The 22,060-nt window shown below is 37.0% G+C and overlaps 1 protein-coding gene across 1 annotated transcript; it reads left to right on the top strand.

Moving 5' to 3' along the window:
* Positions 1–11,170: 11,170 nt before the first annotated feature.
* LOC145130016 (laccase-12-like) lies at positions 11,171–13,615 on the top strand. The gene is made up of 6 exons (XM_079064870.1): positions 11,171–11,290; positions 11,383–11,534; positions 11,626–11,870; positions 11,951–12,079; positions 12,158–13,117; positions 13,202–13,615. Exons 1-6 carry the CDS (start codon positions 11,192–11,194, stop codon positions 13,330–13,332), a joined length of 1,716 nt encoding a protein of 571 aa, XP_078920996.1. The 5' UTR covers positions 11,171–11,191; the 3' UTR covers positions 13,333–13,615.
* Positions 13,616–22,060: the final 8,445 nt, after the last annotated feature.

Here is a 22,060-nt window from a genome sequence, read left to right as displayed (position 1 = left end):
AAGGAAAGGGTTAGGGTTTGGGGAAAACGGCTCTAAACAGTGGAGGCTGAGGTAAGAGAGGGTTATGAGCTCATAAGGTTGTTTATATAACACCCAAACCCTAAATATTAGGGTTTCCACCTGACGTGAGTACGTCCATCGTACACAAGTGTACGCCCAGCATACTAGGGCGCGCCTAGTACGCTCAACGTACCTTATGTACGCTTAGCGTACTCTCTTGATCCCAAAGTTGAAACTTTAGCCCTTAAGCTTCTCATGGGTCGACTCTTCTAACCCCAAGGACTACAAATGACAAAATAATAATAGAAGAGAGGATTCGGAAATACTTGCAAAATATCGGGATGTTACAATTCTCCCCCACTTGACCTAGACTTCGTCCCCGAAGTCTGATGTGGTAAACATATTCGGGTAATGCTCCCGCATCTCAGACTCTGGCTCCCATGTCCACTCGAAATCCCCTCCGATGTCGCCACTGCAACTTTACCAGAGGTATCTCCTTGTTGCGCAGAACCTTTACCTTTCTTTCCAAAATAGCCATCGGCTGCTCTACATAGTTCAGGCGCTCGTCCACCTGAATATCATCCAACGACACTACCGCATCCTCGTCCAATATGCACTCCCGCAACTGGGAAACGTGGAAAGTGATGTGTATCTGACGGAGCTCTTCTGGAAGATCCAGTCTGTATGCAACCTTGCCAACCCTAGCAATAACCCGAAATGGTCCAATGTATCGGGGACCCAACTTTCCCCTTTTTCTGAAGCGTCACACCCTTCCAGGGTGAAACCTTCAGTAATACCATGTCACCTACCTGGAAATCCAACTCAGATCGGCGCCTGTCGGCGTAACTCTTTTGTCGACTCTGAGCGGTCTGCAATCACTGTCTAATCTGCTGAATCTTCTCGGTAGTTTGCAAGACTACCTCTGTCTGTCCCATCACTCTGTGACCAACCTCACCCCAACAGACCGGGATGCGACATCTCCGCCCGTACAACAGCTCAAAAGGTGGGGCGCTAATGCTGGAATGATAGCTGTTGTTGTAGGTGAACTCTACAAGGGGTAGGTGGGAATCCCAGCTCCCACCAAAATCGATGACACAAGCCCTCAACATGTCCTCAAGGGTCTTTATGGTCCGCTCACTCTAGCCGTCGGTTTGCGGATGGTAAGCTGTGCTAAAGTGCAGCTGCGTGCCCAGTTCCTCGTGGAACTTCTGCCAGAAGCAGGAGGTGAACCTAACATCACGGTCGGAAAAAATAGAGACTGAAACTCTGTGGTGAGCAACGATCTCGCGGACATACACGTCGGCTAGCTTCTCGAGCGATGAGCTCTCCCGTATGGCCAGGAAATGGGCACTCTTGGTCAATCGATCCACGATGACCCATATAGCATCAAATCCCTTCGCCGTCCTTGGTAATGAAGTCCAGCGTGATCTGTTCCCATTTCCACTTGGGAATCTCTAGAGGTTGTAGCTTGCCATGCGGCCTCTGATGTTCGGCCTTGACCATCCTACAGGTCAAGCACCTCTCGACGTACCAAGTGATTTCTCGCTTCATACACGGCCACCAGTAGCTCAAACTCAAATCCCGGTACATCTTAGTGGCCCCCGGGTGACTAGAGAAGTGAGACTTATGAGCCTCCTCCATAACCATCTTCCTGACCCCACCAGAGATCGGAACCCACACCCGACCGCATCGGGTCAATAATCCCCGGCTATCCTGAACAAACCGGGTGTTCTCACCCCTAATCCTCTCCAGCTTCCAATTCTCCTGACGTATACCCTCTGTCTGGGCTTCCCTGATCAAGCCCACAAGCGGAGAATCCACTGATATCCTCATACATATTTCCGGAGTGGAAGACCCAGCTAACTTGCAGCTCAGAGCTTCCGCAACCACGTTCGCTTTACCTGGGTGGTAAAGGATCTCACATTCGTAGTCCTTGACTACATTCAGCCACCTGCGTTGTCTCATGTTCAGGTTTGGCTGATCCATGATGTGTCTCAAACTCTTGTGATCCGTGTAGATGGTACAGCGAACCCCATAGAGATAATGCCTCCATATCTTGAGAGCGAATACCACCGCTCCCAACTCCAGAAAACGATAAAATCTTTTATGAAATTCACCTTTTCTAAGACTTGAAAGTTTAAAGATTAATTATAGGGTTGGTCCGTAAATAGGGGATATGCGATTGCCTAGGGTCCCAACTTAATGTCGCTCGTTTACAAGGAGTTCATCAGCGTCACAAAGGTATTGAAGCGTCAAAAACTGATGACAATTTCACAAACGATTGAGCACATTAAGTGGCCAAGCTAAAGTGCATCCCCCAACGGTATTGCGAATCTACCTCTCTTACTTTGAGTTTTTAGATTTTTGATTGTCAAAATTTTCAACTGATTTTCTAATTCATTCCCGACCTAAGATCTGATTTATAATTCTCTAAAGTTATACAAGTTTTAAATACCGATTTCTGAAATCTAAAGTTCTAAAATTCAATTATCAATTGAAATTGATTTCTTGATCTATATGACTCTATTCTCTCATCTCCGAGTCTGAATCTGATGGAAAGTGAAGTATGTTAATCACTTAAGCTCTTAGATGTTTCAAGTTAGGGTTAGTTTTAAGAAAGAATAGAAGATGTTGAAAAGGTAGAGGCGATGTGAGAGAGATACCATAAGCATGATGGATAGATTCTCTCTAAAGGTTAGTTTAATTTCATCTATTATATCATGAGTATATATTTATCTTAAGTTACATTTTAGTTTTTTGGTTTCCTTGATTTCCGTTGCATGATCATTTGTTAAAAAAGCTCAATTTAATTAGTTTCAAGGGTATTAAAGGGTGAATCAATATGTGGTTTTTGAATTTGGTATTATTTTAAGATTTTGTTTAATAGTTGTTGTTCATTATTTCGTTTTATTGACTATAGGTTGTAATTCATTTTGGGTATCCAAAATTAGTTGTATGATTATGTTTTTGTTTTACTAATAAAAGCGATATGAATTGGTGTTTATTGTTAGGTTGCTCAAGCTATCTGGAATCTTGATATGGCGAAACTGCATAGGTACAAAAGCTAGTAAGTTTTTCCTGATCAAGATCCTAAAACTCTACTTAATGTGGTGAGATATGTTCTTGGAATAGAATGGTGTAAAAACATTAAAGAGATGTTTGGAAGATTGAAATGAAATCCTACGGCCTGCTTCAATGGTATATGTACATTATTTTAATATAATTGTTAAATTTTATTATGCTTCAATTTTAGTTATTTGATTATAATTTTATGTATTTTGAACTTACTTTTTCTTTAGACCTCAAATCTGTTTGAATCGGACCTGATTAATTAAATTCAATACATTTTCTTATTTAATTGTTTACTTTTGTTACTTGCATTATTAAAACGTTATATTACACTTAGTTCCCAACTTTTTATGTTTGAGACTTTTAATGCTGATCATAAACTAATTATTGAGATTTTTCAATGTTAAAAAAAAAAAAAAAAAAAAAAAAAAAAACCCTCTTAATTAGGAGACAGTATAATTAGTTACTACGATGATCAAACTGGAAAACTAGTTAACCACTTTTTCCATTTTAAGTTTAGCTTTAGGAAAATATCAAACCGATAACTTTCCATAAATACACATCTAGTTATATCTCTACATCTTTTACAATAATTTTGCAAAATATAAAAATTAAAGAAACATTATATTTGTCCTTGTTGATATTACTTTGTCAGATATGGACATATCTTGTGCACCGAAAGACAAAACTAGAACCCATAAATAGTTCGCACTATGACACAAAAAGTTCACTTGTGAACCGGTTGTTGGTTTGAAACTATTCCTAAACATTTGGTTTTGGTTTGGTTTTATTATTCAAAAACTCCTAAAACAAAACCTATAAAGTTTAACCTATGATAAAGTTTTACTTAAAACAAATTAAGGTACTCAATAAATATGATGGACTTTGCTTTTCTAGGTCACTTGATCAATCATAACTCCTTTTTACTTGAGCATGCTTGTTAACAAAATCATGCTCAAATGGATTTTACACAATAAAACAAAATAAAGTAAAATATTGGCATATGATTTCACATCAACTTTAGTCATTACCAATGGTTTATATTACATTTTAATATTATATATACAAATGTAAACGAATTTACTTGAAAGTTTAAACTAAGCTCTTGCATGTAAATATGCCTATTACTCTTCAAACATAGACGAAACATGTTATACAATGCCTTAGGTATGATAGTTTTCTATATGAATTTTTGTATGTAGCGCCATAAAGATAGTCATCTTACAAAGTCAATAATGTTGGCATATATTGTTTGTATGTATTTATATTCATGATGCTAAGACATTCTCCAAGAAAAAAAAAAGACAATAATAATAACCACTAAAAATAAATAATACAATCTTGGGTTTTGATTCTGTGTAAACTCCACAAAAGTCATTAAGTTTACACGATAATTTGATGCGTTATTTTTTGTCTCAAATTTGACACTTTGTTTACCAATTTGTTACAATTTTGACAACTTGACGATCAACCAGATTGTCTAATGACATGACATGATGATATGTCAGTTTTGATGACAAAAGTCATTAAGTTTACACGATAATTCGATGCGTTATTTTTTGTCTCAAATTTGGCATTTTGTTTACCAATTTGTTACAATTTTGACCACTTGACCGATCAACCAGATTGTCTAATGACGTGACATGATGATATGTCAGTTTTGATGACATGACATTCTGACGTATCAAATCTGGAAAAAAAAATGTCACAAAAGACAATAAGTTTTCATTTTTTTTCAATTTTGACACTTAGTTGTCATTTTTTTTCCCAATTTTCACACTATTTTCTTGTTCCAAATCGAATATCATTTTTTCTAATCTGTTCAATGAGACTCCATATTTTGTTCCAAATCGAACATCATTTTTTTCCTTTGATGACGTGACACACCATTTTTTTGTTCCAAATCGAACATCGGTTTTTTGTTCCATTTGAAACCGTATAAATACATTTTTTTTAATTTTTTTTGTATAAATACAAGGTTTTTTACATTCATACCATAATGTTATATACAAATATGTATTAATTATATTATAACCGTATTTTTCATGCACTATTTAATTATTTAGCGCTAACGTGGCGTAATGATAGAGTAACACGAAACCATATTTGGGATAATCCAAGAAAACTTAATTTGAATATCATGCAAAATCTAAAATTTAGAAACATAAAATACAATATTTTGTTTGATGTTTTTTGAAAGAAGATTTTTGCACAGTAATTACGTGAACAAAAAGTATATCTACAAGAATCAAAAATCATAAATATATACAACAAACGGTCATTTGATAATTAAAACAACCCCAGACCCTCGTAATCAGTTCCTAGATCACATTAGCTTATTTGACTGTGCACTCCGCACCTCCAAGCTTATATAAAGTTGCGTATTTGATGAAAATATTGTTATAATATAATTAATACATAGTTATACATAAAATTATGGTTTGAATGTAAAAAACCTTGTATTTATACAAAAAAAAATGTGGTTGTTAAATGAAAAATATATATATTTATGCGGTTTTAAATGTAAAAAAATTATTTATACAGTTTCAAATAAAAAATGGTCAACATTAAACAAAACTGAAATATATGTTCAATTTGGAACAAAAAATAGAATGTCATAATTGAAAAAAAAAACAAAAAACTTATTGTCTTTTATGACCTTTTTTTTCCATTTTGACACGTCAGCATGCCATATCATCAAAACTAACACGTCATGATGACACGTCAAGAAGCAACCTGGTTGACCAGTCAATTTGTCAGAATTGTAATAAATTGATAAATAGAGTGTCAAATTTGAAAAAAAAAAAAAAAAAAACAATATCAAAATCGAATTTTCGTATAAACTTAATAACTTTTGTGGAATTTACCCTTCAAAGGTTTATGTTTCACCACTTAAACATACAAGATGAATCAAAGTAATTTCAAAAATACTATTAATACGAAACAAAATTTGTTTATGGTGAAGGAAAACCGTATATGCTGCATTATTTGGAATTATTGAAAATTTTGAACGATTAACTTAGCTATAATGAACCTTTATTTATATACGATTGATAACAATCAATATTGGATTCTCTTACGAAATAAATAACCATAAATAATCCACTGATATCACCTTTTTTAATTTAATGAACTTGTTTTCCTTCGAACAAAATACAATAATAAAAAATGCTTCATAACGTATTTATGGATTTATTTGTATATGATTCATAACACCAAGTGAATCATAAAATGATGATGTTCTCGGAAGAAGGTACAGTAAACAGTGTTTAGTTTGAAGTTTGAATATACTGCTAGTTCATAACTTTCCGGGAAGAAAACATTCAGTAAAAATTCATAAAACCAAACCACGCAGCATAACATGGTTACAGACTTACAGGGGTGGGGAAGGAATAAAGGAAGTGGTATAACCATTTAATTTTTTGAAACTATTAATAATAACATATTAGAAAAAAAAAAGTTATATAAAAATATATGAAATAAGGTTAAAATAGTAATTTTAAGTTGGTCAACGACGAAAATCGCAACAAAAGAATATCATATGGACAGAATGAAAAGTCATTTATAATAACGAAATTTGAAGATTACACCAAACCAAATGGACAATTTATGTAGTTTACCCTTATATATAAGATACATTGTCACCATTGTGTTTGTAAATCATCCTCTTTCTCATTAGATTGATTGTCTATAAAATATAAATATACAAAATTCCCTAATTTGTTGTAACGTCCGTATTTCTCCGTATTTCTGACTAAGCATTATTATGATGATGTAATAATTAGGGTCAACAATAGTAACCTATTTTGAAGTAATAAAAAAGAATTATTTGAGTATTATGTGATTTATGTGCAACATATATGCTTATAACGATATAATAAAATAATAATAAAAATATGTGTCAAAAATAAAATGAAAATTAGACCCAATATCTTTGAAGAAAGTTGAACTAGTCGTGATAAGGATTTCGGGGATATAAAGAAGGCTGAAATCCGACTTATAACGGAGAAGTTATGACCGTTGAAGTTTCGCGACTAAACCGGCACGGCGCTGCATATCGTAAAAAAATGAATTTTTGATAAACTGTTTTTTAGCCTTAGCAATCTAAATGAAAGTCGTAATAGACGTTAGACCGAGAACGTACATAAAAAGAATGTCCAACTCTGACTTCGTTAGAAGAAGTTATGAATTTTCCAAGATTTAGCATAGCAGTACACAGCCCGAAAATCAAATTTTTGATCGATCGGTTATTAGCCGACACAACCTAAACGAGAATTGAAGATATCGTTAATAGAAGTTAACCGATATAAAGACAGTCAAAATCGGACGTCGGATGACAAAGTTATGAATTTTTAACGGACTTTAATTGTATAAGTCTGTTAAAATATAACTTTAAAAATAAATTTAAAATTAGCCGACGGAGTCTAAACGAAAGTTGTAGATCACGTCGCTACCTACGTGTGGATATAAAAAAACGTCAAAAACAGAGCTCGTATGCGAAAGTTACGGATTTTAGAAGATAATTAGTTTTGCATTGAACCTCGGAGTGACACGTGGCAAGATCTGGGTCACTACTTCTTCCCCACGGCTTGGAACAAGATTGCGACACATGGCATGCGTACACCCAACGTACAGCAGTACGCCCCACGTATAGCCCAATTACGACCCGCGTAAGTGGATTTCACAGCCTATAAATAGAAGGCGCAAATCACTCATTTTCTCACACCTTTCTAACCCATTCTCTCTCTAACACCCCCCCCCCCACCCTCTAAGCCTTTCCCTAGCACCTCCTAGGTGTTAGAAGCGAGTCCCGAAGCGCCCGAAGGCCCCGAGAGGAAGAGCTTTCGGCTCAGAAGTTCTGCCCGCGCAAAGCCCGATTTCTCGCTAAACCCCATTGTAAGTGAGTTATGGTTATCGTACTTTAAGTATAACTTATGTTTAAGTTCATTATCATTATTATGAACCTATAAACAAGATTTATCAGTGATTCAAATTCGTTATACTGATTGATCTACTTACGGAGATGATGTCTAGGTTGTGATTTAGTGAAGTGTTTAAAGTGAGATTTCCAAACAGTATACTTCGTATACCAAACGGACCCTACCTCTGATATGATCCTACCTGATTGTTCCTTACCTGATAGATCATGAAAGTAGACTTTGAGTTAAAGATGAATCTAGACCAATAATTAGTCGCAATAAATAATAGACTAAGACTTAGTGATAATGATACTAGGTTTCATCGAAGGAAAATACAATTGTTAGAAGCGAAACACTGCCCGAATTTCGAGTCGTCACTTTAACAAGTGAGTGCATAGTTACTTTCATCTTACACATAGATATGAAGTATTTAATATAAATTACTTGTTATGTGTCTGTTATCTGTGTTCCTGATATCTATGCTAGATGAACGATTTTTGGAAAGGGAACTTCCTTAACGAGGGTTTCCGGGCCAGCTTTCGCGCACCGACTAATCCCCCGCTGCAAACATGAGGCTTTGCCTCATGCCCTGGAGTCACTGCAGGCGAACCTCCATGGCCACAAGGGCTGAGTGGTGCCAGGATTTGAACGTGGGTCAATAGGTTATCCACCATATCTTCCACATGCCTTACCAAGTCACCACAACCCAAGTGGTTATTAGATGAACGATTTATACATGTTTTACTCGATTTAAACTGTATATATATTTTATACCTATAATTTTGTTGGGTAAAGATGAGTAGATGATATAGATGATGAAAGATGAAATAAAAGATGAGAGACCTCGATGTTAAAGCTGATCCGGTCATCTAGCGGAGTATAGATGACGACCACGAACTATTCTAGACACACAGATTTAACGTGGTTCGGTCGAGGTGACCTATGTCCACGAGAAAGCTAAAACAGGTGTTTACAGAGATTCTTGACGACCTATGAACCCTAACTATCAGCCTTTATATTTATTAGCTTTATAGATAGACACGTATAAGGAAACTGATAAAATAGCCGACATCAGGCGCGACAAGAATTGTCGCGGCGCGAATAACCATTTTTGTCGTGGGTCATGGCGCGACCATAATTGTCACGGCGCAAAAACCGAACAGAAAACTTCCAGAGAATTACCGTGAGACATTCGCAGCGCGGTCAATCTCCATCTTGGCGCAATTTTAGTCGGCCATTCTCAAGCCACTAATTAACAGCTTGTGCGCACAAAATACAACGTTAACTTGATTTCAAATCCAAAACCAATTGCACTATGCAATCTTCTTTAATTAATATTAAAGGAGTTCAATCAACAGAGAATGAAAGAACTAAATTATTTACTACTACATAATAAATCAAAGCCGACTAAAACTATTAGTAAACTTACGTAGATTCACTTAAACTAAAGATTACACATGTATAAAGTTGTACTCATGACAAATTTAACTGTTGCACCATGTGATGTAGTTCACATGTTACATAAATTAATCAAACATGTCATAAAAGATAGGTTGACTACCATAACTAATTAATACGCTCATATCATGATACCATCGTTAATTTTGCACATCTCACAATATATACAATATTATCTTTTAGTCGAGTTTTATTTCGAAAAATGTTAGCAATTGGATTAAAATAATAATAGTGTTTCTGATATACAATGTGTTTATAAATTGTATCATAATAGATCATTTTAGACATTTATTTTAAGGGCTAACTACAAAAAAAAAAAAAAAAAAAAAAAAAAAAAAAAAATCTAGTTTTTTTTTTTTTTTTTCATTTTACCAATTTATGTAAGATACTATCATTTTTTTAACTATTTAAACCAATATGCTTATCAGTTAATCTAAAATTTACACAAAGTGATTAGAATCATTACATAAAATGATAAATAAAGATAGTTTGTTATATCAACTTGTTAAAAAAAAGTATGTTCCAATTCATTAGAAAGGCTTTTTAAACTTGAAACATGAAAGGGTCCATCCCATAATTTTTGGTGTGTACGTTTTTAGGGGTCAAATAAAAGGGACGAAAGACTTTTCCTCGAACAATAATTTGAAAAAATAAAAGTAGAGCAAAGGATCCAACTTTGGATGGACAATCCACCAAACAAGGCAGGAGGGACATAATAATGAATCTATCTTTGTCATCACTAACTAATTTTGTTGTTAAACCCCCAATCTAACAACATCTCACCTAAGCATGACTTTTTTTTAACCAAAAAAATGAAATTTATTTCAAAATAAGTATAATATTTTCCTAATTATTATGTTAATTATGTATGATTAGTAACCAAGTAAGATATTTTTGGGTCTATATTAAAAGCTCGTACTTGTTTTATTATAGTATTAAGGTATCTACTAATACTTATTTTCTTTTGAAGCTATTATGTAGAACTAGAAAAACATGCAAGTAATTAGATTGTATTTAACATGTTCTTTTTTGGTAACATCATTAGCACCGATTTAAAAAATATAAAGTAAACAATTATTCTAAGATGGTGTTTAAATTATAATATGAAATAAATGTTTTTAAAAGTGTGATGCAAAAGATTAATGATTATGAGAAACAGATAAAATAAGTCCTTTTACCTTTGACGTCAACTCATCCATTGGTTTACTTTTATTTGGGGATTGAGTCATGGACACTAAAAGTCAAAAAAACATATTTACTTCGCTCTATTTTTTAATGGTAAAATAAGCTTTCCCAACAACTCAATGTTAACAAACTTGATTGTACCCCTTTCGTGCTTTATTCACATTCTCACTTTTTATTATAGATCATATCAATTTTTTTCATAACTTATTCATTAATCATAATAACAACTATTTGTTAGATTCAATGAATGTGAAACCTATAATTTGTTCATTCTCTGATAAACTAACAGTGATATATAGTAATTCTAAGAAATCTAAATAATAGTAAATAAAGTCCATTTGGTAATCTACTAACTAACTTCTGTTAAGAAAATGATTATGAAAAATCTGTTAACAAGCATTCATGTTAATCACATATGTTGTAGGTCAGTGGGTGCACCAACTTGGGTTGAACTCAGCTGCATTATCACCCATGAACCTTAACCAACTTTACCAATTCCTATATAAGTAACCACTTCTTATTTCTCACAATCCCACAACTCATCTATTCCTCTAAGCACAATGGCACTTGTGTTCACCACCACTTTACTCAGCTTCTTGCTTCTAGTTTCAAGTCTGGGATATTTAGCAAATGCAAAGACTCACAACCATGACTTTGTCGTATGATTGATTTCTCTTTCTCTTTCTCTTTTTCTTTTTGTCTTTGTTACGTTTATTTTGTAATAATGCCAAGTGTTTTACATAATGTTTAGGTTCAACAAACAAATATCAAGAGGCTATGCAAGACACATAACTCCATCACGGTCAACGGGCAGTTCCCAGGTCCGACTCTGGAAGTCAACAATGGCGACACTTTAGTGATACACGTTGTCAACAAAGCTCGATACAATGTCACCATTCATTGGTATAACTATATAACTACATAACCATATATGCATATTCTCATTTATATTTAGATAAAACGATTTTATTTATTTATGTTTGTGATTATTCAGGCATGGTGTGAGACAGATAACAACAGGATGGGCAGATGGACCTGAGTTTATCACACAGTGTCCGATTAGACCAGGAGGGAGTTACACCTACCGGTTCACTATTTCAGGGCAAGAAGGGACACTTTGGTGGCATGCACATAGCTCATGGCTTAGAGCCACTGTTTATGGTGCTATTGTTATTCACCCTAAACTAGGAGATTCCTACCCCTTTCCTAAACCCAAACGTGATTCAGTCATTGCTCTTGGTATAAACTTTATAACTATTCATAAATATATGTATACCTGATGATTGATGACTGATGTAATGAGATGATGACATCATCAGGTGAATGGTGGGATGCGAACCCGATAGATGTTATCAGAGAAGCCACAAGAACAGGAGCAGCTCCAAATGTCTCTGATGCTTATACCATCAACGGTCAACCCGGTGATCTTTACAACTGCTCAAGCAAAGGTTTGAAAAAATTGTGACATTAACTAAATCTTTAAGAAAAATTACGAAAATAATAACCTGAAGTTGTTTTCAATGTAGATACGGTTATTGTACCTATTGATTCAGGGGAGACGAATCTCATTCGGGTGATCAATGCAGCTTTAAACCAACAACTTTTTTTCACCATAGCCAACCATAAACTTACTGTGGTGGGAGCAGATGCTTCCTATGTAAAACCATTCACGACCTCAGTCCTGATGCTTGGACCTGGTCAAACGACAGATGTACTCATCAAAGCTGACCAGGCGCCAGCTAGATACTACATTGCTGCACGTGCGTACGCCAGTGCACAAGGTGCACCATTCGACAACACCACCACAACCGCCATTCTGGAGTACAAAACCGCCAAGTGTACCGCCGCCAAGTGCGTCACTTCAAAGCCGATCATGCCTCCTCTCCCGGCATATAACGACACCGCCACCGCCACCGCCTTCACCACCAGCTTCAGAAGCCCAAGAAAAGTGATGGTTCCGACTGAAATTGATGACAGTTTGTTTATTACAGCAGGGTTAGGGATCAATCAGTGTCCACCAAAAACCAGGGCGAGAAACTGTCAGGGACCAAATGGGACCCGCTTCACTGCCAGCATGAACAATGTATCGTTTGTGCTCCCGTCTAACTTCTCCTTGCTTCAAGCACATCAACAAGGGGTTCCTGGAGTTTTTACTACTGATTTTCCGGCGAAACCTCCGGTGAAGTTTGATTACACAGGGAATGTGAGCCAGTCTTTGTGGCAGCCTACTCGTGGGACAAAAGTCTACAGGTTGAAATATGGGGCCCGAGTGCAGATAGTGTTGCAAGGAACAAATATCTTCACAGCTGAAAACCATCCTATTCATCTTCATGGATATGATTTTTATATACTTGCAGAAGGTTTTGGAAACTTTAATCCGAAAACAGATACTGCTAAATTCAACCTTGTGGATCCGCCTCTCAGAAATACAGTTAGTTTACCTGTTAAAGGGTGGGCAGTTATTAGATTTGTTGCTGATAATCCAGGTAAAGAATAGATTAAAAAAAAAAAGGTTGAATTTTTAAGAGAGTATGTTGCTTAATTTGACAATTTCTTTGTTATCTTTTCAGGTGCTTGGATTATGCATTGTCATTTAGATGTTCACATTGGGTGGGGTTTGGCGATGGTGTTTCTTGTGGACAATGGAGTTGGACCAATGCAGACATTGGAGAAACCACCACCGGATTTACCTGTGTGTTGATAATATTGGCATCAAATTAGTAAACAACAATAGCTAGCATTCTTGTTGTCTAAAACTATGAGTGTTAAATGTCTTTCCCCCCACATTGGGGATATTCCTATTTTTCTATTCTTGTTTTTGTTACCCTTTTTTTTCTGGCTTTTTTCATGGATAGCACTATAGCAGACTGCACCAACTAAAGATGGTGGCATATTTGGCAGATGAATATATTGTATTTTATAATCAGAAGTCGAACACAAAGATTTGTTTCCAAAGTAATGACAAGATCATGATTGTATTAGCATTCTATTCTGTTTTGATTTCACCGGCTTTATCTCTGTCAAAGGTTTTATAATTTATACATACATTATTATTTGTTCTCCATGGTTTTGTTATACTGGAACTAAAAGAAATGTTTTGCTAAAGCAATATCTGTTTTTCAAATGATTAAATAGCTACAAAGGTTAAAAGTTAAAACCTCACCCATCAAAAGCACAAAAGTAACATACATGTGAAAAGATGTTTATCAACATTGATGGCCTAATAAATCAATCTTAAGACAGTGAAAGCACGAAACAACTGGCATAGTTCTTGAAAATAAAACATGCCACTTCTAAATGAAGTTTTTGTACTTCAACAGAGAAACAGAGAGTTGGATATATATTCAAAAGAGAGTAGTTAATTAGTACCTTAAAGATCACTCAAGTCCCATGCTTTAAGGGCTATGATATACAACCAGTGATGGTCTTAGAGACTTGTACCAAATCTACAATGCATACATGCTGCTGATATCGAACAATGAGAGAGAACCATGTGCCATGTAGCTCAATTGTACCACATTCAACTTAAGAGAGAAACTCTGAGGTAGCTTTGATGCACGTAAGAAGCCTAACTGAGATTTTATGATCCAGAAAATAATGAATTCTCATTCAATTGTGATGATCTCTTGAATCACACAATAAGAGCTATATACACATATGTAGTACAACTGAAGTACACCAACAACTAATCATCTACCTATGTAGTACTTATCAGCCAAAAGCACAAACCAAACAAAAAAATAACTGGTATAGAAGGTTTGTGACCACTTAAATCCACCAAACTAGCAATTAGATAGATCAAACAGATAAGTTGGACTAGGTCAATAGCTCATGGTCTCCAATTATGCAACATAAGGCATTAGGAATAGTAAGGGGCTCGACTAAAAACTTTGGGTTCAACTTGGCAATATGAGTCCCCGACATCTAGGGTTTGTAATCGTTGCATACATTATGGATAGTATTAATGTTGAATCGTAATACTGAATACGAACTGTTTAAATTAACTTTGTATTCGGCGTTTTAAAAATATTAGCTTAGGTGTGGTCGATTACGAACTACGTTGACCTTTTACTAAAGTTTTACTCAATGGGAGATTTGACGTAATGGAAGCTTCAATCACTGAGACGAATATCTCTGTAAGCACTTCTCTGGTTTGGAGATTTAAATTCTCCTTATGTTAACCACAATGTCGTTCATTTGTTTACTAAAAGTCTAAAACAATGCGTATGAAACCAAGAAGATGAGAGATTACATGCATACCATTACAACGTATGAATGAATGATGATTCGAGACGTTACGTAGTCGAATTTTTGTTTGTGAAGGTATTCTGTATAGCTGAGCATGGTTGTTGCCTGTAAAAGGCACCGTGAAGACAGGTGCAAGAAAGAGAGAAGGGGCCGGAGATAGTTGAACTGTTGAGTGTTGAGTGTTGAAGCAATTGAAATTGGAAGTTGAAACTTAACTATAAAAATTAGAATTGCTAAAGCGCCAAATATAATTATTTGCTTATTAATCAAGTAAAGTAACTAAACAAATTACTCAAATCGTAGTTGTTGTGGTTTGTCAAAATTTAATATTTGTTCCCTAAATTTTGTTTTGCACTTGGACCGTCCTTACTGTTTGTTTTCGTTACATTTTCGTCCCTGTCCCTTTATATTTTCTTTTTTAGTTTATTCATTAAATATTAATCATTTATGGGTAAATTACATGAATGGTCCCTGTGGTTTGGTGTAATTTGCGTGTTTGGTTCCTAAAAACTTTTTTTTTAACTCGGATCGTCTCTACTATATGATTTTGTTGCACGCTTGGTCCCTGTCCATTCTAAAAAGACTGATTTACCCTTACTAGATTTTGTTTTTATATTTTAAATCATTTTAAACAAAATTTTATTACAATAAAAAGTTTGGCCCCACTTGATCTCTTTATTTCCTCAAGTCAAATGCATCTAACCCTAATCCCTTTATTCCTTCCAGCCGATCTTCCACAACCTCCTTCCTCTCTGCCACCGTCGGAGCTTCTGCCTGATCCCATGAACTAGCCGAACTCGGTCTTCCACCTTCATCTTTTAGCCATCTACGCCACTAACATCATCCCAACCATAAACCGGCATGTGAAACTTAGGCAATTAGATCCGTCAGAGCCAAGACCACCACCGTCATCATCCTTCTCTCTAACTTAAACCACCGCCCTAAATCACTTAACCGCCGCATTAAATTAATTTAACAACATCCCTGAACCATGTCTTCTCTGGAAGAGTTGATTTTGAAGAATACTCCCATCGAGTTCTCTGGTTTCTTTCGGTCTACTTTCTCTGATGATTTTCTTCATGTTTGATTTTTGGGTTTGTTCCAGGTTTGCTAGTCTATTTTCCTGGTTTATCTGATGATTTGCTTCATATCTGATTTTAATTTGATTTTCCAGTTTTATATAGATCGGGTTTGATTTTCTAATTTCCGGTTTGATTTTCCTTAAGATCTAGTCCTAGTTTATTTTTCGAAAATTTGCTTAAGGGAAAGTGATGGTGCTGGTTTGCTGGCAGTTTGTTGGAGAAGACTGTTGGATTAGGTGTCTAAGTTCATAACTATTTCTGGAATGTACTTGGCCCAGTTGGTATGGTCCATTTGGGTTGCATGGCATTGCAACACATTGGATAGACTAAATGAGAGAAAGGACACTTATGGTTTATTAATATATTATAAGTTCTAATATATTAATAATATTATTTAATTAGTATTGATCAAGAATTAATTTAGAATTAATTTGGTGATCAAAAGGAGACTAATTAAATATATGGGGTTGATTGTGTAAATCATCCATTCTTTTATAGCGGGCTAATGATCCATGGTTTATTAAGTTGGGCTAAAACCCATAAGGTGCTCCATGGATAGTCCATGGAGGTTATAAACTCATGGATCATGAAATATGAAAAGCCATGTCATTTAGGGTTTACATGTGGTAACCCTACTTGTGACACAACTATAAAAGGACCCCATGGGCTACCAAAATCGGCACTATGTGTAGAACAAGAGGGCTAGCCGATTTTGAGTGAGTGTAGGACTTCTCTCAAAGTTATTCCAAGTGTTGTGGTGATGTGTGAAACATTTGAGGCATCACACTTGAGGTGCTAGTGTAACACCCGTTTATTTATTTAATAAATAAATTAACTAATGATTATATAATAGCCCTAAAATCAATAGTTATATAGCAATGTGTTGGTCTCGAGGAGCTAATCGTTATAATTTTAGAGATTAGGGGGTTAAGATGTAAGTTTCGAATTTATTTTGTAAATATTTATGAAGTCGGGGGCTGAATATGTTGTAACTAAGATATTGGGGGCTGTTTGGTAATTTATGGGTCGAATTTGAAAAGGATTTTCGAGGTTAGAGTAGAAAGGGTAAAATATGGCCTCATTTTGAAAGAATAAGAAAAGGGAGGGACCAAAGGTGTTGTTATGGAGAAAAGTTTGATGGGCTAAGAGACTATAAAACCCATCACCCGTTAACCCTAACCCTAGCATGAAGGCAACCGCCATCATCGGAAGACCTCCAGCAGCCACCCTCACCTCTTCTCCTCTCCAGCCGCCGGAGCCAACCCTGCTACGTCGGAAAGAAAGCAAGACCGTTGATGTGGATTACCGTCGCCGTTCCTCGAGCAGTTACGTCGCCGCCTCCCCTCTCCGCTGTCAAGGTCGCAAATGGCGCTGCCGGGAAGGACGTCTTTGCCAAGATCCCATGGCCGCCGACGACAACAACCTCGGCTATCGCTGTTACCATTCACGGATAGAGAAATGACCCAATCGATCCTTCTTCCCTGATCTGTTCCGGCGGTACGCTGCTGCTATTCCATTGCCATCCGACCGCCACCTCCCTGTTGTTACCACCGTACCCTCCGCCACAACCATCACTGTTAAAGACGAAGGGCCGCCATGGAGCGCCAAGGCAGTATGTGACCGGAGGAGACCCTTGGTTGGTCGTCGTCACTGGTTTGCTGCCGCCAACATGAATCAACCGCTTGCTCCGACTGTCGTACGCCGCCACGCGAAGGTTGTGCTGGAGTGTTGTATGCATTCTAAGGTTTATGTGTGTGAGTTTGTCAAGCCGGAAAGCCGAGGACCGCCCGGTGGTGGCTGCCGCCATGTGCTGCCTGTGTGTGTTCATTTTGTGTAGTGTGTGTGTGATTATTCTGAGTTTTAGCAGTGTAATGTGTAAAATTACAAAATGGAATAATGAGAAAGAAACCCTAACCACCACCGTGAGGTGGTGGCTGCCGCCACCGGCCGCCGTGTCGGGTGGCAGTGTGCTTTGATGGTGTTTTGACCCGTTTGGATGTTTGGACAAGGGACTAAGAAACCCTAATGGGCCCAATGAGGCTTAATGGGCTTAATAAACCCTAATGGGCCCAATGAAGCTTAATGGACCTAAAAGCCCAAACAGATGACTAATGGGCCTAGTGAAACCTTAATGAGTCTAATGAACCTTAATTGATCAAAAGACATATCAATTGGGCCTATTGGGCTAAGATGGGGTTGGAAACCCTAATTAGGGTTTAGAAAACCCTAATATTGGATTTATGGGCTTGGACTTATTGGGACCCACTTTTGGGCCATTGGAATGGAATTGTGTGATTAAGCCTAATCACACCATATGACTTATTTAGAAGAATAATGAAGTTAATGGATTAAGTCCTTAATGGATTAAGTCTTTAATGGGTTAAGTGAGAAACACTTAACCCTAATCGTCATTTTATGTGAAAACCCTAATTTCCCTTAGGTTTTATTGTTGGGCCTTTCTATTGGGCCTTGATGATTGGGTTATTAATGGGCCATCCAAAGTCAAGTAATTGGACTAGAATAATTAATGGGCTTTGAGGTAAGGCCCATACGAGGAGTTGGGCCTAATTTGGAAAATTGGGCCATAGATGGGCCATAGTTTGGGCCTTAATGATTATATGAGGTTGGGCATTATGGTAAGACCTTGTAAAGGTTTGGGCCCAATTTGGAAAATTTTCCCATATGTTGGGCTTTGAGCCATAGTTGGACTTTTGGGCCTTTGGATTGGGCCTTGGGCTTGAATAAAGCCAAGCATGGGGTAATGTAGTAATGACCCAAGAACGTACTTATGATTATGTAGTGGAACCCAAATATTAATTGGGTGATGTTTGTTATTGACAGTTCGAGAATCTGTCATCCAACAGCTGGGGTTGAGTCTGCGGGACTTCAGCAGTGTGGGATTGTGTCTACGGGACTTCAGCAGTGTGAGGTGAGTTACCTTCCAGTAGCGGTGGGTCTACGGCCACAATGTCGGTCCACCAGTAGGAGTTGTATGTTAGATGATTGTCTTTGTGATATTCATCTAGGTTTGCTGCTACCTGATATGTTTATGTGCCAGCATGATATGATGTTATGTGATAGTGGTAGTAGAAGGGGGTGAAATAGTCCCCGGTTACCGGTCGATAGAACCGAATGGGTAGATTAGTACCCAGCTATGCTAGACAGATTATGATATAGGTGATATGATATTATGTGGTGGTAGTGGGGGTGAAATAGTCCCCAGTTACCGGTCAAGAGGATCGAAGGGGTAGGCCAACTCCCAGATAAGCTAGGCAAGGTCACCGGTCGAGAGGACCGAAAGGGTAGGCCAGCACCCAGATATGCTAGGCAAGATCACCGTTCGAGAGGACCGAACGGGTAGGTCGGGCACCCAGATATGCCTGACAGTATGTATGTTATATGATTGTATGGTATGTGGTATGATGGGGGAACTCACTAAGCTTCGTGCTTACGGTTTACAGTTTTGGTTTCAGGTACTCGTTTTCAAAGGAAAGGAGCCGGCTTGATCGCAGCGCATCACACTATGTTTTCCGCACATGAGATCTTTGGGATTACACTCTGATATGGTTTTATGATAATATGTTTTGATTACTGACACTTTGGTTTGACACGAGATATTATTATGAATGTTTTTATACTGATGGTTTTATGTAATAACTTATTTAAAAATGAAATTTTTGGCCTTGAATTTTGGGATGTTACAAGTTGGTATCAGAGCCTTGGTTTGAGGGATTCGGGCACACTCTCGGGTGTGTCTGGACTCAAACTGAGGACTTGGTATGAAAATTTTCAAAAGTAAAATCATTTAATAAAAAGAACTTTGAAAATTATTTGAAAAGATAAAAAGGAACTTTGAAAAGAACAAGGTGTGTGATGCGTGCAATCAGCCGAGCTCAAGTAAGTTTTCCCCAAGATACCCATACATGTTATGATATGTTATGTTATGATATGATTATGAGAATTGCATGCTAGATTAGGGCTAAGGATCTAGGAGGATGCCTTATATGCCTATTGTATGGTTTAGATTTTTCAATTTTATTTCCGGTAGCGAAGGTGGTGATGTTTTACTCCGGTGGCACAGGTGGTGATTTTCCGGCTGGGTGGGGCGAGGATGAATGTGGGGTGGAGCAGAAATGGAATGGCTGATGGTGCAAAAATCAAGATGTGGTGGTCTGGTTACATTTTGTGGCGGCGACGTCGATATATGTGATTTTCCGACGAGTGGTTTAAGATTTTCCAGCGATTGAACACAAGGAGGGAGGGGTGGGGATGAGGGTTCAGTGGTGTGGGTTTTTGAACCAGAAAATATATTTAATTAATATTTTCCACATTTAATTTATATTTTTTAATTAACTGGTAATTTTAAAATGGTAAAAGAAATCAGTAAGGTAAATTAGTCTTTTTAGAACGGACAGAGACAAAGCGCGCAACAAAAACATAAAGTAGGTATGGTCCGAGTTAAAAGAGTCTTTAGGGACCAAACATGGAAATTACCCCAAACTACAATGACCATTCGTGTAATTTACCCATCATTTATTAATGACAAAATTGCAAGAATGGTCCCTGTGGTATGTCAAAACTAGCAACTTTGGTCCAAAATGGGTTTGGCTCGCAAGGATGGTCCAATAGTTTCGTTTTGTTGCGAGTTTAGTCTAAAAATTTTAAAACTTTTTATAATGACGGATTTGCCCTTGGTATTTTCCCTTTTTTAATTTTTTTATTACAGAAATAAAAAAAGAAAAAAAGAAAATCTCTCTCTCTCTCTGTATATATATATATATATATATATATATATATATATATATATATATATACACACACACACACACACACAAAACACATCTTATTCGTTCTGAGAAGAGGGTTTTGGTAAAGAGGGCGAATGAGGCTTCTCGCGAAGATGTTTCCGGTGAAGATGCTTCCGGCGAAGGTGCTTCCGGTGAAGAGGGTTCCGTCAAACGAGGCTTCTGGCGGATTATCGTCATCGCTGCTATCCTTCTTCCCAAACGCCGATGGTTGTGAGGGTTTTCAGATATGGTTCATCGTTGTTTTATCATGGCGGCAAGATTAGGGTTTCGTTGGTTCGTGCTTCTTTTCCTCCGACTGATACAAGGGCGGCTAGATTATGTTTTAGGGTAGCGGTTGTAATAGGGTTCTTATACCCACATTTTTGCAAAGCCTGAGGTGTAACTGCCACCGTCACCTCCATACAGGCGACGATTCCGTGTATGTGGTGTCTTTGGCTCCAATGATGTTTCAGGCGACGTTGAAGCCAAAACGGAAACGAGAAGAGTTTTTTTGGAGGTGCAATTCTACTAAAACAAGATCAGGTGCAGCTCCGCTTGTAATCATCTCATCTATTCCCCACTCCAACTAATTGTTCTTGTTACAAATCTGATTGTTCTTGTGGGTTTAAAAATCTGGTTGTTCTTGATTTTGAAGTTGCAGATCAGGAAAAAAATATGTTTGAATTCATCATACGGTGGTGGTAGTTCTTGAGTTTCATTTTGAAATTGTAGATGCAGATTTATATGATGGTGGTGGAAAAAATATGTTTGAATTCATCGTATGGTGTTGGTGGTGACCGACGGTCACGGTGGCAATGGCTATTGTTGGTGACCAACATTGGTGGTAGCGGTAGTGCTCGTGACAGACGGTGGTGGTGATAACCTAATCAATAGTTGTATGCTAGAGAGGGTGGAGGGGTGGGATAGTGGTAGTATTATTTTGGTTTAATTATGTAAATTGTAAAATGTATTTATATAAATTAAAAAAAAAAACTGAAAAAAAAAACAAAAAGTAAGGGCAAAAACGTCATTATAAAAAAGTTTAAATTGACTTGGACCAAATCCGCAACAAAAATGAAAAGTTTGGACTAAACTCGTAACAAAACGAAACTATTGGACCATCCTTGCGAGCCAACCCCATTTTGGACCAAAGTTGCTAGTTTTGACGTACCGGGACCATTCTTGCAATTTTGTCTTTATTAATCAAAGAAAACATGTTAATGTAATTTATACTAACAATCTGGGTCCCACCCCTCACCCCTTCTCATATGTTCAACCCTATAAATGAACGACGACCACAAGAACTCCGACA

Source organism: Lactuca virosa, chromosome 8, assembly GCF_052849685.1.
Source record: "Lactuca virosa cultivar CGN04683 chromosome 8, Lactuca_virosa_CGN04683_v6, whole genome shotgun sequence".
NCBI classification, from domain to species: Eukaryota; Viridiplantae; Streptophyta; class Magnoliopsida; order Asterales; family Asteraceae; genus Lactuca; species Lactuca virosa.
The sequence above is the reverse complement of the archived record's forward strand: the minus strand, read 5'-3'. Positions and strand labels throughout refer to the sequence as shown.